Here is a 12,262-nt window from a genome sequence, read left to right as displayed (position 1 = left end):
ACCAATCCAAAAATGGGCAGAAGACCTAAATAGACATTTCTCCAAAGAAGACATACAGACAGCCACGAAGCACATGAAAAGATGCTCAACATCACTAATTATTGGAGAAATGCAAATCAAAACTACAATGAGGTATCACCTCACACCAGTTAGAATGGGCATCATCAGAAAATCTACAAACAACAAATGCTTGAGAGGGTGTGGAGAAAAGGGAACCCTCTTGCACTGTTGGTGGGAATGTAAATTGATACATCCACTATGGAGAACAATATGGAGGTTCCTTAAAAAACTAAAAATAGAATTACCATATGACCCAGCAATCCCACTACTGGGCATATACCCAGAGAAGACCGTAATTCAAAAAGGCACATGCACCCCAATGTTCATTGCAGCACTATTTACAATAGCCAGGTCATGGAAGCAACCTAAATGCCCATCGACAGACGAATGGATAAAGAAGTTGTGGTACAGGGGCTTCCCTGGTGGCGCAGTGGTTGAGTCTGCCTGCCAATGCAGGGGACACGGGTTCGAGCCCTGGTCTGGGAACATCCCACATGCCGCAGAGCAACTAGGCCCGTGAGCCACAATTACTGAGCCTGCGCGTCTGGAGCCTGTGCTCCGCAACAAGAGAGGCCACGATAGTGAGAGGCCCGCGCACCGCATTGAAGAGTGGCCCCCGCTTGCCGCAACTAGAGAAAGCCCTCGCACAGAAACAAAGACCCAACACAGCCATAAATAAATAAATAAAATTAAAAAAAAAAAAGAAGTTGTGGTACATATATACAATGGAATATTACTCAGCCATAAAAAGGAACGAAATTGAGTCATTTGTTGAGACGTGGATGGATCTAGAGACTGTCATACAGAGTGAAGTAAGTCAGAAAGAGAAAAACAAATATCGTATATTAACGCATGTATGTGGAACCTAGAAAAATGGTACACGTGAACCGAGTTGCAGGGCAGAAGTTGAGACACAGATGTAGAGAACAAATGTATGGACACCAAGGGGGGAAAACTGCGGTGGGGTGGGGATAGTGGTGTGCTGAATTGGGCGATTGGGATTGACATGTATACAGTGATGTGTATAAAATTGATGACTGATTAAAAAAAAAATATGTATCAGGGACTTCCCTGGTGGTGCAGTGGTTAAGAATCCGCCTGCCAATGCAGGGGACACGGGTTCGATCCGTGGTCTGGGAAGATCCCACATGCTGTGGAGCAACTAAGCCCGAGCACCACACCTGCTGAGCCTGCGCTCTAGAGTCCACGTGCCGCAACTACTGGAGCCTGCGTGCTCTAGGGCCCGTGCTCTGCAACAAGAGAAGCCACCACTATGAGAAGCCCGTGCACCGCAACGAAGAGTAACCCCTGCTCGCCACAACTAAAGAAAGCCTGTGTACAGCAACGAAGACCCAACTCAGCCCAAAAAAAAAAAAAATATATATATATATATATGTATATATATATACACACACACATAATATATATCAATCACTGGATTTTATTTATTAATATTTTGAATCTATGTCTACGTGAGAGAATTGGCCTATTATTCTTGTTTTTCATCATGTTTTTGGCATGTTTTTGGCATGTTTTTGGTATAAAGGTTATACTGGCCTCATAAAATAAGGTGGGAAATTACCTTTTTTTCTATTATCTAGAAGAGTCTGGTAAGATGGGTTTCATTTCTTCCTTTGGAAGAAAACTCTACTCTGGTGATGCTATCTCAGTTTGGAGCTTTTCTTATGGGCAAGTTTTAAATTATTAAGTTTCTTTAATAGTTTTAGGACTATTCAGGTTTTCTGTCTCTTCTTATAACAGTTTGGTTAGTGGTGTTTTTCTCGAAACTCATTTTGTTTTGTTTCCTCCAGCATTGAGACTGCTGAAAACTATATTTTACTTTCAAAATAGAAATCTTTTTGAGGATTTCTGCTTGGTTTCTCCATCTCTTGGCCAGTGTTTACAGATTGCCAAATATCTTCAGGGGAAAAGCATCTCTGAATGCAAGCTTGCATCTTTGTTCTTCCCTTCTCTCTGGGATCTTGCTTGGCATTTAAAGCTCTCCCTGTCTTTGTAACCCTAAATTCCAGTTTTGGTCTCCTAGTATAGAGCTGTTTCCTAGCCTCTTAACTGCTCTGCTTATCATCTTCTCTGCCCCATGTCAGCTATGAATCAGTAGCAAGTTCTGTGAAAGGAAAAAGTAGCACAGAATATTGGGTTCATTTCAATCTTTTCTCTTAACTCTAGGTTCTTGTTTTTTTCAAGCCCTGTTCTGATGCCCTGAAATGGATGCTATTTCTATTTTATTTTGGCTTTTCTAGACCAGTTGTTCTAGGCAGAAGAGTTGGTCTGATGCAAACTAGTCCCTCCCAGCTGAAAAATTAGGCAAGCCTTTTAAGACACTTTGAACCTATTTCCTCATCTATAAATTGGGAATAAAAAATACCAGTTTCCTCAGAGGGCTGATTAAAATAATAATAATATGTGCCTGGTACATAGTAGCACACAAAAATATAAGCTGATATTATATTAATTTCAATAATAATAAATACTAAGCATCTCTGAAATTATAGTAAAAGATACGCGTTAGCAAATTTTTTCCTATAAAGGGCCATATAGCAAATATTTTAGCATTTGCAGGGACATACAGCCACCTACTCCTCCCCCTCCTCCACTCCCACAGTGACTGTTAAAATGTAGTATTCTTGGCTCTGTGTACAAAAACAAGAGTTTGCCAAATATAAGCCAAATGGGAAATAAGAATTTAAGTTAAACTTTTAAAGTTATAGCAAATAATTTGAATATTCCATTCGATCTGACATAAGTCAGATGATGTCACTCTCTTGCTCACTATGCTCCTATCTCACCAAAAATAAAAGCTAAAGTCCTAATCATGGACTTACAAGACCCTGCACAATATGGTCCCTTCCTTTACTCCCTTTTACTTCTCTGACCTCATCTTCTGCTTTCTCTTTCATTTACTCTGCTGCTGCTACACTGGCCTTGTTATTCCTCAAACAAGCCAGGCAGGCTTCTGCCTCTGCATCTTTTTTTTTTTTTAACATCTTTATTGGAGTATAATTGTTTTACAATGGTGTGTTAGTTTCTGCTTTATAACAAAGCGAATCAGCTATACATATACATATGCTCCCGTATCTCTTCCCTCTTGCATCTCCCTCCCTCCCACCCTCCCTATCCCACCCCTCTAGGTGGTCACAAAGCACAGAGCAGGGAGATCAGCTCTGTGCCTCTGCATCTTTGCAGGCGCTAGTCTGTGTGCCTGGAATGCTCTTTTCTCACACTTTTGTCAGGTCTTAACATCATAAGTACTGCCGTCTTTTTAATGCCCTCCATCACTTCTTTTTTCCTTTTCTTGCTTTATTTCCCTTTGACCGCCTCAAAATCCATGACTCTCCATTGTCCATATTCCTTAGCCTGGAATCTGATGTTCTCAAATATTGGTTCCAACATGCCTCCTCCAACCTTATCTTCCACTGCTCTTAAAAAAAAAAAAAAGTATATATATATATATATATATATATATATATATATATATATATATATATATATATATAATATAACCTATACTTAAAAAATTTTACGTTCCCTGTACATCGCTATTTCATCACTTTTGTACCTTTATTTATGCTCTCTCCTTCTTGAAGAATGAGTTTCCCCAAATAAATTTTGTTTGTTTTTATTGTAAAAAATTCTTTTCTCCTAATCTTTCTGAGTAAAATCCTACCAAATGAACAGCTCAGCTCAAATGCCACCCTTACCATGATGTTTCTGTTAATCACTCAGATTAAAGTTATCTATATATTCTTTGAACTCTGGTACCATTTTATCTGTATTTTTATCTCACCACTTTCCATAATAATAATATTTGTTGCCCTTTACCTATATATTCTATACATTGCTTTATGTGTTCTGCATGTATCATCAGATTTAATTCTCCCTGATATTCTCTGCTAAGTACCAGTATAAACTCTGGAAATAACGCAAGAGGCGAACAAAGGAGAACTCTGAAAAATGCAAAGAGGAGAAATTAGGGACCCCAGTAACAGAGGAACAACATAGTGTGACGGGGTGTCTTATAACTGTCACCCAACAGCAAATGTTGGGGTAATGCAGACTCCCAGCCTAACCACAGAATGTGATGCAGGTAGGCTCTTCCTTTCCTTAAAATTGAATGAAAGTCTTGCCAACAACACCAAGGGGGAATTGATCAGGAACTCCATTGACATTAAGTGGCCAGGGAAGTATGGTTATTCCCTACTAGGCATGAGACTCCCCTTCCCCAATGAGACAGAGGGTGGCCAGGTCTCCACAACACAGGTGCCTAGCCCAGAATGTGCTCTTTGTCCTTGTGGCTTGGAGACTCCCTTGCCCGACCTAGAGGCACCAGATAGCCCAACCTGAGGAAGCTCCCCACCGACTGTCACCTGCAGCACCAGCAGGGACCAGTGGAAACCCTAGTAGCACCAGGAGAAAATCAAGCAGACGGAAAATACCACTGTGAATGCCCTGAGAATTAAATTTTCGTTAGAACTACAGCCTGAAAAAGTAGACTAGGACTTGGTGCTAAATCTAAAGAGGAAGACCACCTCCCACTATAAAAGATTTAAATAGGACCCAGAGTCTTCTAGCATAGTTTCCAAAATGTTGATAAAATTTTGAAAATCACCTGTCATACCAAGAACCAGGAGAATCACAACTTGAATGAGAAAAGACAATCAATGATTAACACCAAGATGATCAGATTTGGAATTGTCTGACCAAGAATTTTAAAGCGGCCATCATAAAAACATCCTAACAGGGGCTTCCCTGGTGGCGCAGTGGTTGAGAATCTGCCTGCCAATGCAGGGGACACGGGTTCGAGCCCTCGTCTGGGAAGATCCCGCATGCCACGGAGCAACTGGGCCCGTGAGCCACAATTACTGAGCCTGCGCGTCTGGAGCCTGTGCTCCGCAACAAGAAAGGCCGCGATGGTGAGAGGCCCGCGCACCGCGATGAAGAGTGGTCCCCACTTGCCGCAACTAGAGAAAGCCCTCGCACAGAAACGAAGACTCAACACAGTCATAAATAAATAAATAAATAAATAAATAAATAAAAGAACGTGAATTTCTTAAAAAAACAAAAACAAACAAAAAATCCTAACAAGCAATTACAAATTCTCTTTTTTTTTTTTTTTAAATTTATTTATTTTTTTAAATTTTTATTTATAGCTGTGTTGGGTCTTCGTTTCTGTGCGAGGGCTTTCTCTAGTTGCGGCAAGTGGGGGCCACTCTTCATCGCAGTGCGCGGGCCTCTCATTATCGCAGCCTCTCTGGAGCACAGGCTCCAGACGCGCAGGCTCAGTAATTGTGGCTCATGGGCCTAGTTGCTCCGCGGCATGTGGGATCTTCCCAGACCAGGGCTCAAACCTGTGTCCCCTGCATTGGCAGGCAGATTCTCAACCACTGCGCCACCAGGGAAGCCCTACAAATTCTCTTGAAACAAATAAACAAAATAGAAAATCTTAGCAAAAAAATAGAAGTTACCAAAAAAAAAAAAAAAGGGAAGTTATAGAACTGCAAAATACAATAATGGAAATAAAAAACTTGTAAAATGGTCAATAGAGTGGTGATGACAGAGCACAAAATCTGTGAGCTTGAGGATAGATCAGTAGAATTTACTCAGTTTGAACAACATTGAGAAAATAAATGGAAACAAAATGAACAGAGCCTTCAGGACCTGGTGGACAATAACAAAAGATCCAACATTCATATCATCAGTGTCTGAGAAGGAGAGAGAGTGGGTTTGAAAAAGTATTTGAAGAAGTAATGGCTGAAAACTTCCCAAATTTTGCAAAAGATGTAATTCTGCAAATTCAAGAAGCTGAGTGAATCCCAAATAGGATCAGCGCCCCCCACCCCAAGTCTACTCCAAGATATGTCAATTAAACTTTTGAAAACTAAAAGCAAAGAAAATATTTTGAAAGCAGCCAGAGAGAAATGACACACTGCATATAAGGGAACACCAACTCAAATGACAACAGATTTCTTATTTGGGTGTGGGAAAACAGATACTGTTATATACAATTTGTGGAGGTATAGATTTGACCAACATATGCAAGGGTAGTTTTATAGTGATTTTGGTTTGGTTCATTGACTTTGGTTCAGTAGTTCAAGTTAGGGGAAGCTATCTGTCAGAAGTATGCTTAATATCTACAGTGACATATAGAGAGAGGTGTTTGCTTATAAAGACTAGAAATAGCTGGGCTATGGCCCAATATTGGGGAATGTTTTAAAATAAAAACTAATACAAAATAATACTTCACAAGGGAAAAAAAAAAGAATTCCACAAAGAGCAAAGACATTACTAAGCTAATTGTTGGTCTAACTTTCATAACATTTCTCAATTTCAAAATGTGTTGAGGATAATTAATAAACAGTGAACTCAATAAATACTTTGAATACTTACGAACACACCCAAATGTAAATTCAAGGCACAATAAAACAAACAAAAGTAACATTTAATTCACTGTTCTGATTATCAGTGGACTTATTTCTGTGGGTAATTGAGTTGAACATAATATATATGTATTTTCAAAAAGTAAAAATCATATCATATATATTCATCAGTGAAATATTAATTTTAAATTAAAAAAATGTATTTCCTATCCATTTTTAAGGGCCCAGTGTCCTGTTATTCCTTCCATATTAACTATTCAGTTCAGTGTTATCACTATCTCCTTTGAACTCTGACACCATTTTTTCTCCTTTTTATCTCATCATTTTCTATAATATGGATAATAATAGTTTTATTTATTGCATTTTAAATATATGTACCATGCATTGCTTTATGTGCTTTACATAGATTATCAGATTTAATTCTCATATCGGCCCTTAATGAGGTAGTTGTTATCCCCATTTTACAGTGAAGAAACTGAAAAGTTCGGATGTTGAATAACTTGCTCCAAGTCGATTTCCAACTCAGATGTCTTTGAAACAAAGCCTTGTCACTATGCTAGACTGCCTCTTAAGTGAGGAGTAAATAAAAGAAATGCTGTATATGTTTGAAAGAAATTTTGACATAGAGGAAAGAAAATCATTAATAAATTAATAAAATGCCCAAACTATAGATTCTGAAAGAAACACAAATTTGGTTCCATACTAGTTATAAGGTAAGTCATTAATGAATACTGTTAAATATGAGATACACTAATAAAAAATGTAGAAAAAAAATTAAAGTTTACAATATCTGTTATATCAGCATCAAAAATTTTAAAGTTAGAATCATACCACTTGTTATATCATTTATGCCATGTCCAAATAAATGAAAATTAATATTTAATAGGATTCAAGTACTTAGTTATTGTTAGAGTTAAGTTTTTCTTAAATGTTAAATTTTCTGTGTAACACATATATAATTTTATGGGTTTTTTTTTTTTTTTTTCTTTTCTAGAGTTCTGGAGGTGGAAGTGGAGTTGATCTTTCGGTGCTAAATGAGGCTCGTAATATGGTGTCAGATCTTCTGGTTGACCCAACCCTTCCCCCGCAAGTCATTTCTTCCCTCCGGAGTATCAGTAGCTTGATGGGTGCTTTCTCTGGCTCCTGTAGGCCAAAGATTAATCCTCTCACACCATTTCCTGGATTTTATCCCTGCTCTGAAATAGAGGACCCAGCTGAGAAAGGAGATAGAAAACTTCACAAGGTCAAAATACAGTAATCAGCCAGCTCTATTTATCACGTTTAATAATGTTTTTGAATTAAAATTGCTCCTTTAAATCTTGGATAAAATAGAATTTCTTTTTAAAGGGCCAGCTTCTTTTCCAGTACATTGAGTTGCTTGGGACTTCAGAGGTAGTCATAATCTCAAATAATTCTAAGCAAGTATTCAGTTTTTATTCTAAATAATATTGCTGTAATTAGCAGTTATAACTTCATTGGTAACAACTATGTTTTATTATTGTTGTTATTGTTTTTAAGAAGTAGAGAACAGGCAAATTTAATTTCAGGCTGTACAGCAAACTAGTATTCAAATTGTGTCATTATTCTATTTTATTCTTTAGAAACAAGAAATTGTTCTTTTTTAACCAAGAAAAAATGATCATTATAATATTCATTTTATGAAATTACACAGCATTATTTTAAACTGATTTTCACATTTTTTGGAACTGTCTCTCCCTACCTCCCGCCTACCCACTGGAGATTACTATAGCCCAATAAGCATTGACTTTTCCACCAGTAGATATGGGATTAATTTTTCTTTAAATATCACTGATTCAAAATAGGATTTCCTTTAGAAAATAATAAATACTGTTCTAAATAGGTATACATTATGTCTGTTCAGATTGCTTTTAATTCTTTTATTTGACTATCAATACCTTTACCAGTAGCTAAGATAATAAAACTTTAAAACTAGAAATATTTTAGAGATTATTTTAACTACTTTATTCTACTGGCTAAAGAAACTAAGAGAAGATGAAATTCAAACCAGTTAATTTTGTTCATTGTAATAGTGATCTAGAGCTTAGAAAAAGTTAAATATAGTTTTTGGAGAGACTTTGATCATCAGTTAATTCTGTTAATTCTCAGCATTATTGTATAGAAGTGTTGAAAAATTAAGCAAGCCCGATTAGGGCAAATTTTTCATAATTATTGTTCACAAATCTGGATCATAGGTAGTTATGTGATGCTTTTATTTTTAAAGTGTATCGAGTAGCACCTGCATTACACAAAACCCAATGGTAATTAAGTTATATGGCTTTTTTTTTTTTAGCACTCTACCTATGAGAAAGATTAATCACAAGCAACAAAAAGGGATAGCAATAAATTCATCAATAAAATAACTAATATATTCTTGAGTTAGTTTTCATTTGATATGTTGTTCTTCCTTTGTATTTTCCATTGACATCTGATGTTTAGAATAGTAATTTTAAAAAATAATAATTCTTAAAAATCTTAGTGATAAAAATCACACTGAGGGAATTCCCTCGTGGCCTTGTGGTTAGGATGTCGGGCTTTTACTGCTGTGGCCTGGGTTCATTCCCTGGTCGGGGAACTGAGATCCCACAAGCCGCATGACGAGGCCAAAAAAAACCCCAAAAAAATCACATTGATATCAGTATTATGTTTGTTATTATGTTTACTATGTAGAAAAGTATACTGTACATTTTAGAAACATTTAACAATAATATTAATTAAATAGGATGCCTAATTGCCTCATTTCCTGAACATTCTAGGTAATAAGGCTTATTTTGAGTACTAGAATTTACTGATAGGAATAAGTCATATAAGAACAAGGAAGTAACCCTTATTTCTTTTGTGTTCTTTAAAACTTCTTATTTGAATTTCTTATCTAATTTATCTCTGCTTTGGAAAAGAATATAAAAAGCCTGATGTTACTTCAGAAAAGAGCAAGAGCATTTATGAAAAAATAATTAGGAAGGAAAAGGGAGTTAGAACAGATAATTTAATATAAATGTCTTATATGTGTATTAAGAACTAAGAAAGATTGTATGGACCTAAATTATAGTCAGAAAGGATGTTACATAAACAACTTTTTCAATGTAAATATAACTAACATTGAATCTTTAAAAAATCAACATCCTTGGAAAAACTTAAATATAAATGGTATTTATCTCTTTGAGATGGTTTCGTGTCTGCTGATAGGGGAAATTTATAAGAAGCAGAAACTGTTTAATGTCGATTTCACTAAAACACCTATTCACAATGGTCAAAAATGGAATATTCTGGTTAACATTTGGATTAACCGAGAATATTTTCAAAAATTAGGGTAAAATATTCTTAATGTGAAAGGTGTTCTGAATTTAACTTAGTCATTAATTCAAAAGGTAGCTCAGAATTCTGCAGTTTAACCTCTATCTATGTACATTAGCATTGTACTGAAAATATAATAGGAAAGAGGGATCACTCCTGATCCTAAGCTTGCCCTCTGAAGGCTTTTTTCAGGGTAAATCTTTCATATCTACTTTTAAAATTGTCAGTTGCATATTTCTCATAAAACTAGGAATAAAATGTACAAAAGAAAAAAAATTTGGTTAAACTGTAGGGAGTTCAGAAATCATTTTTTAGTTGGAGGAAGATAAATAGAAGAACAATATAGAATGTTATGTTTGGAGTAAAATTGACAGATTTTCAGAATAAAATATTTTGTTTCTCCTATACATGCTAAAAATGTACGGTTGATCCTTAAACGACATGGGTTTGAACTGTGTGGGTCCACTCAGACCCGTACCTTTTTCAGTAGTAAATACTACAGTTCTACACCATCTGCAGTTGGTTGGATCCACAGATGCGGAATCCGGATATGGAGGAAGCCCGCATAGGGAAGGCCCACTTGTATGTTATTTATGACACCCAGATTATTCGACTGCACAGAGGATCAGTGCCCCTAACCCCCAAGTTGTTCAAGGGTCAACTGTACTTTGTATTGATATTTCCATGGACCATCTTTTACGGCATATTGAAGGATAACGATTTTAATCATTGTTAAATTATTCAACAGGGGCTAAACAGTAGGAATAGTTTATCAACCCCACAGCTGAGGAGGAGCTCGGGAACCTCAGGTCTGCCACCTATTGACCAGACTTCTCCAAGGTGGGAACGCAATAATGGCAAAAGGCCTCACCAAGAATTTGGCATTTTAAGGTAAAATCCCCAGAGCCTTTTCAAGAAACCTGAATCTACTACATCCACTTTCTTTCTGTGAATGAAGTTTGAAATAGTTCTAAAAGCATAAAGGAACACTGGAAGTATTTTAGTATAGGACGGCTTTGTTTGTAACGTGGCCTGATAGAGAAACTGATTCTTAAAAAGAGGGTAATCTGCCTTCTCCCCCAAAATAGGTAAGTTGGGTACAAAGCATGCTGGAGCCTTAAGAACATGAATCAGGTAGGCAGTTTAAGGAAACAAGGATCAATTTAGGATGCAGTACTGGGAAAGCCACGGTAGAGGTGGCCATATTAGTGGCAGTCACCAGTCCACTGCGTAGTATTCAGAGGTTGGTCAACAGTTTCTGACTTGTGAAAGGAGGAGCATCCCCAAGGTTCACCCCAGATGTTACCTCAGACGTGAGATGTAAGGTAACAGGACACTTTTAAGCCCTGTTCCTGGGGAACTAAAACTACTAATATATTGTATATTCTGTTGAGGATTTACTTGGAACTAAACAGTGCTAATCCTACAAAGGAGAGGTGTCAGTAACTGCAACCAAATGAGGCTGGGAGATTGCAGGAGCTGAGATCTTTTGAATGTATATATATCCACTTACTCTGATAACAAAGGATTCAATACTTTGCCTTTTAAAGGCCAGGAAAGATATTGATCTCTTGTGTGAGTTATAAGCTTCTATTTAGTCAATTATCTAACCATGTTAATAAAATTGGAACCAGTGTAAATTTCCTGTTAAACCACTTTGTTAGGACTGAGCATGTGTTGTATTGATACTTTAACTTGACCTGTGTAGTTACACATTTGAAACAGTAGGTGGCAGTGTTGGATCAGAGCTATTTATCTGTTAAAATTTATATTAACATTTTATATACTAAATATGATCAGATCATTGTAATTTTCCAGATTCTTGTGTGATTTATTAATTTGACTCTTCTACAGTACATTCAAGTAGATGAACTCCATTTTTATAAAAGAAAAATTAAGTGAAATGATTTATAAAATAGGAATGGATTCAAGTATGAAGAGAACATTACAAGAAAATGAGCTTTGGTCCAAAGCTTGCCCAGAGCCTAAACATGATAATGGTTTTGTTGCTGTTGTTGTTGTTGTTTTGTTAACGGAAGCAGGATATGACGAAGTAAATGACGTTAGGAACTGAAAATACGACAGGTATTTCTTAACCCTGGGAAACATCTTGAGAATACTTTTGAGTTTAAGAAAGAATGATGAAAATGATTCTATTTTTTCATCTTTCCATCACATTGATGTAACAGCAATGCATTTAAGATAAAAGAAACGTTTGATACACTGAGTTAAGGTTATTTTTATACTCCTGCCTCACACGATTGATAATAAAATAGAAACATGGTCCAAGGAAAACTAATCTTTATACAAACATATCTCAGAGTTAAAGGTAAGTATAGGCAGATTCAATGTATTTACTTAACACTCATTAAAACAAAATCATATGCCTCATAAAAGATTTAGAACTTTGAAGAATACAGTAATTGGCCATATTAGGAAACATCTACTTTAAAGAGGTGAGGCTGGAAGTAATCTTTCTAGTGTGCAGAAGCTGG

At 36.5% G+C, this 12,262-nt stretch overlaps 1 protein-coding gene across 1 annotated transcript in view; it reads left to right on the top strand.

Moving 5' to 3' along the window:
- The window catches only part of PDE3B (phosphodiesterase 3B), a 185,900-nt gene that overhangs the window by 109,896 nt on the left and 63,742 nt on the right, over positions 1-12,262 (top strand). Inside the window, exons 3-4 of the mRNA XM_007175153.2 lie at positions 7,450-7,698; positions 10,516-10,658. Coding sequence (XP_007175215.2) covers positions 7,450-7,698; positions 10,516-10,658 — 392 coding nt within the window. The remainder of the gene's footprint in view (positions 1-7,449; positions 7,699-10,515; positions 10,659-12,262) is intronic.

Source organism: Balaenoptera acutorostrata, chromosome 9 (genome assembly GCF_949987535.1).
Source record: "Balaenoptera acutorostrata chromosome 9, mBalAcu1.1, whole genome shotgun sequence".
NCBI lineage: Eukaryota > Metazoa > Chordata > Mammalia > Artiodactyla > Balaenopteridae > Balaenoptera > Balaenoptera acutorostrata.
The sequence above is the reverse complement of the archived record's forward strand: the minus strand, read 5'-3'. Positions and strand labels throughout refer to the sequence as shown.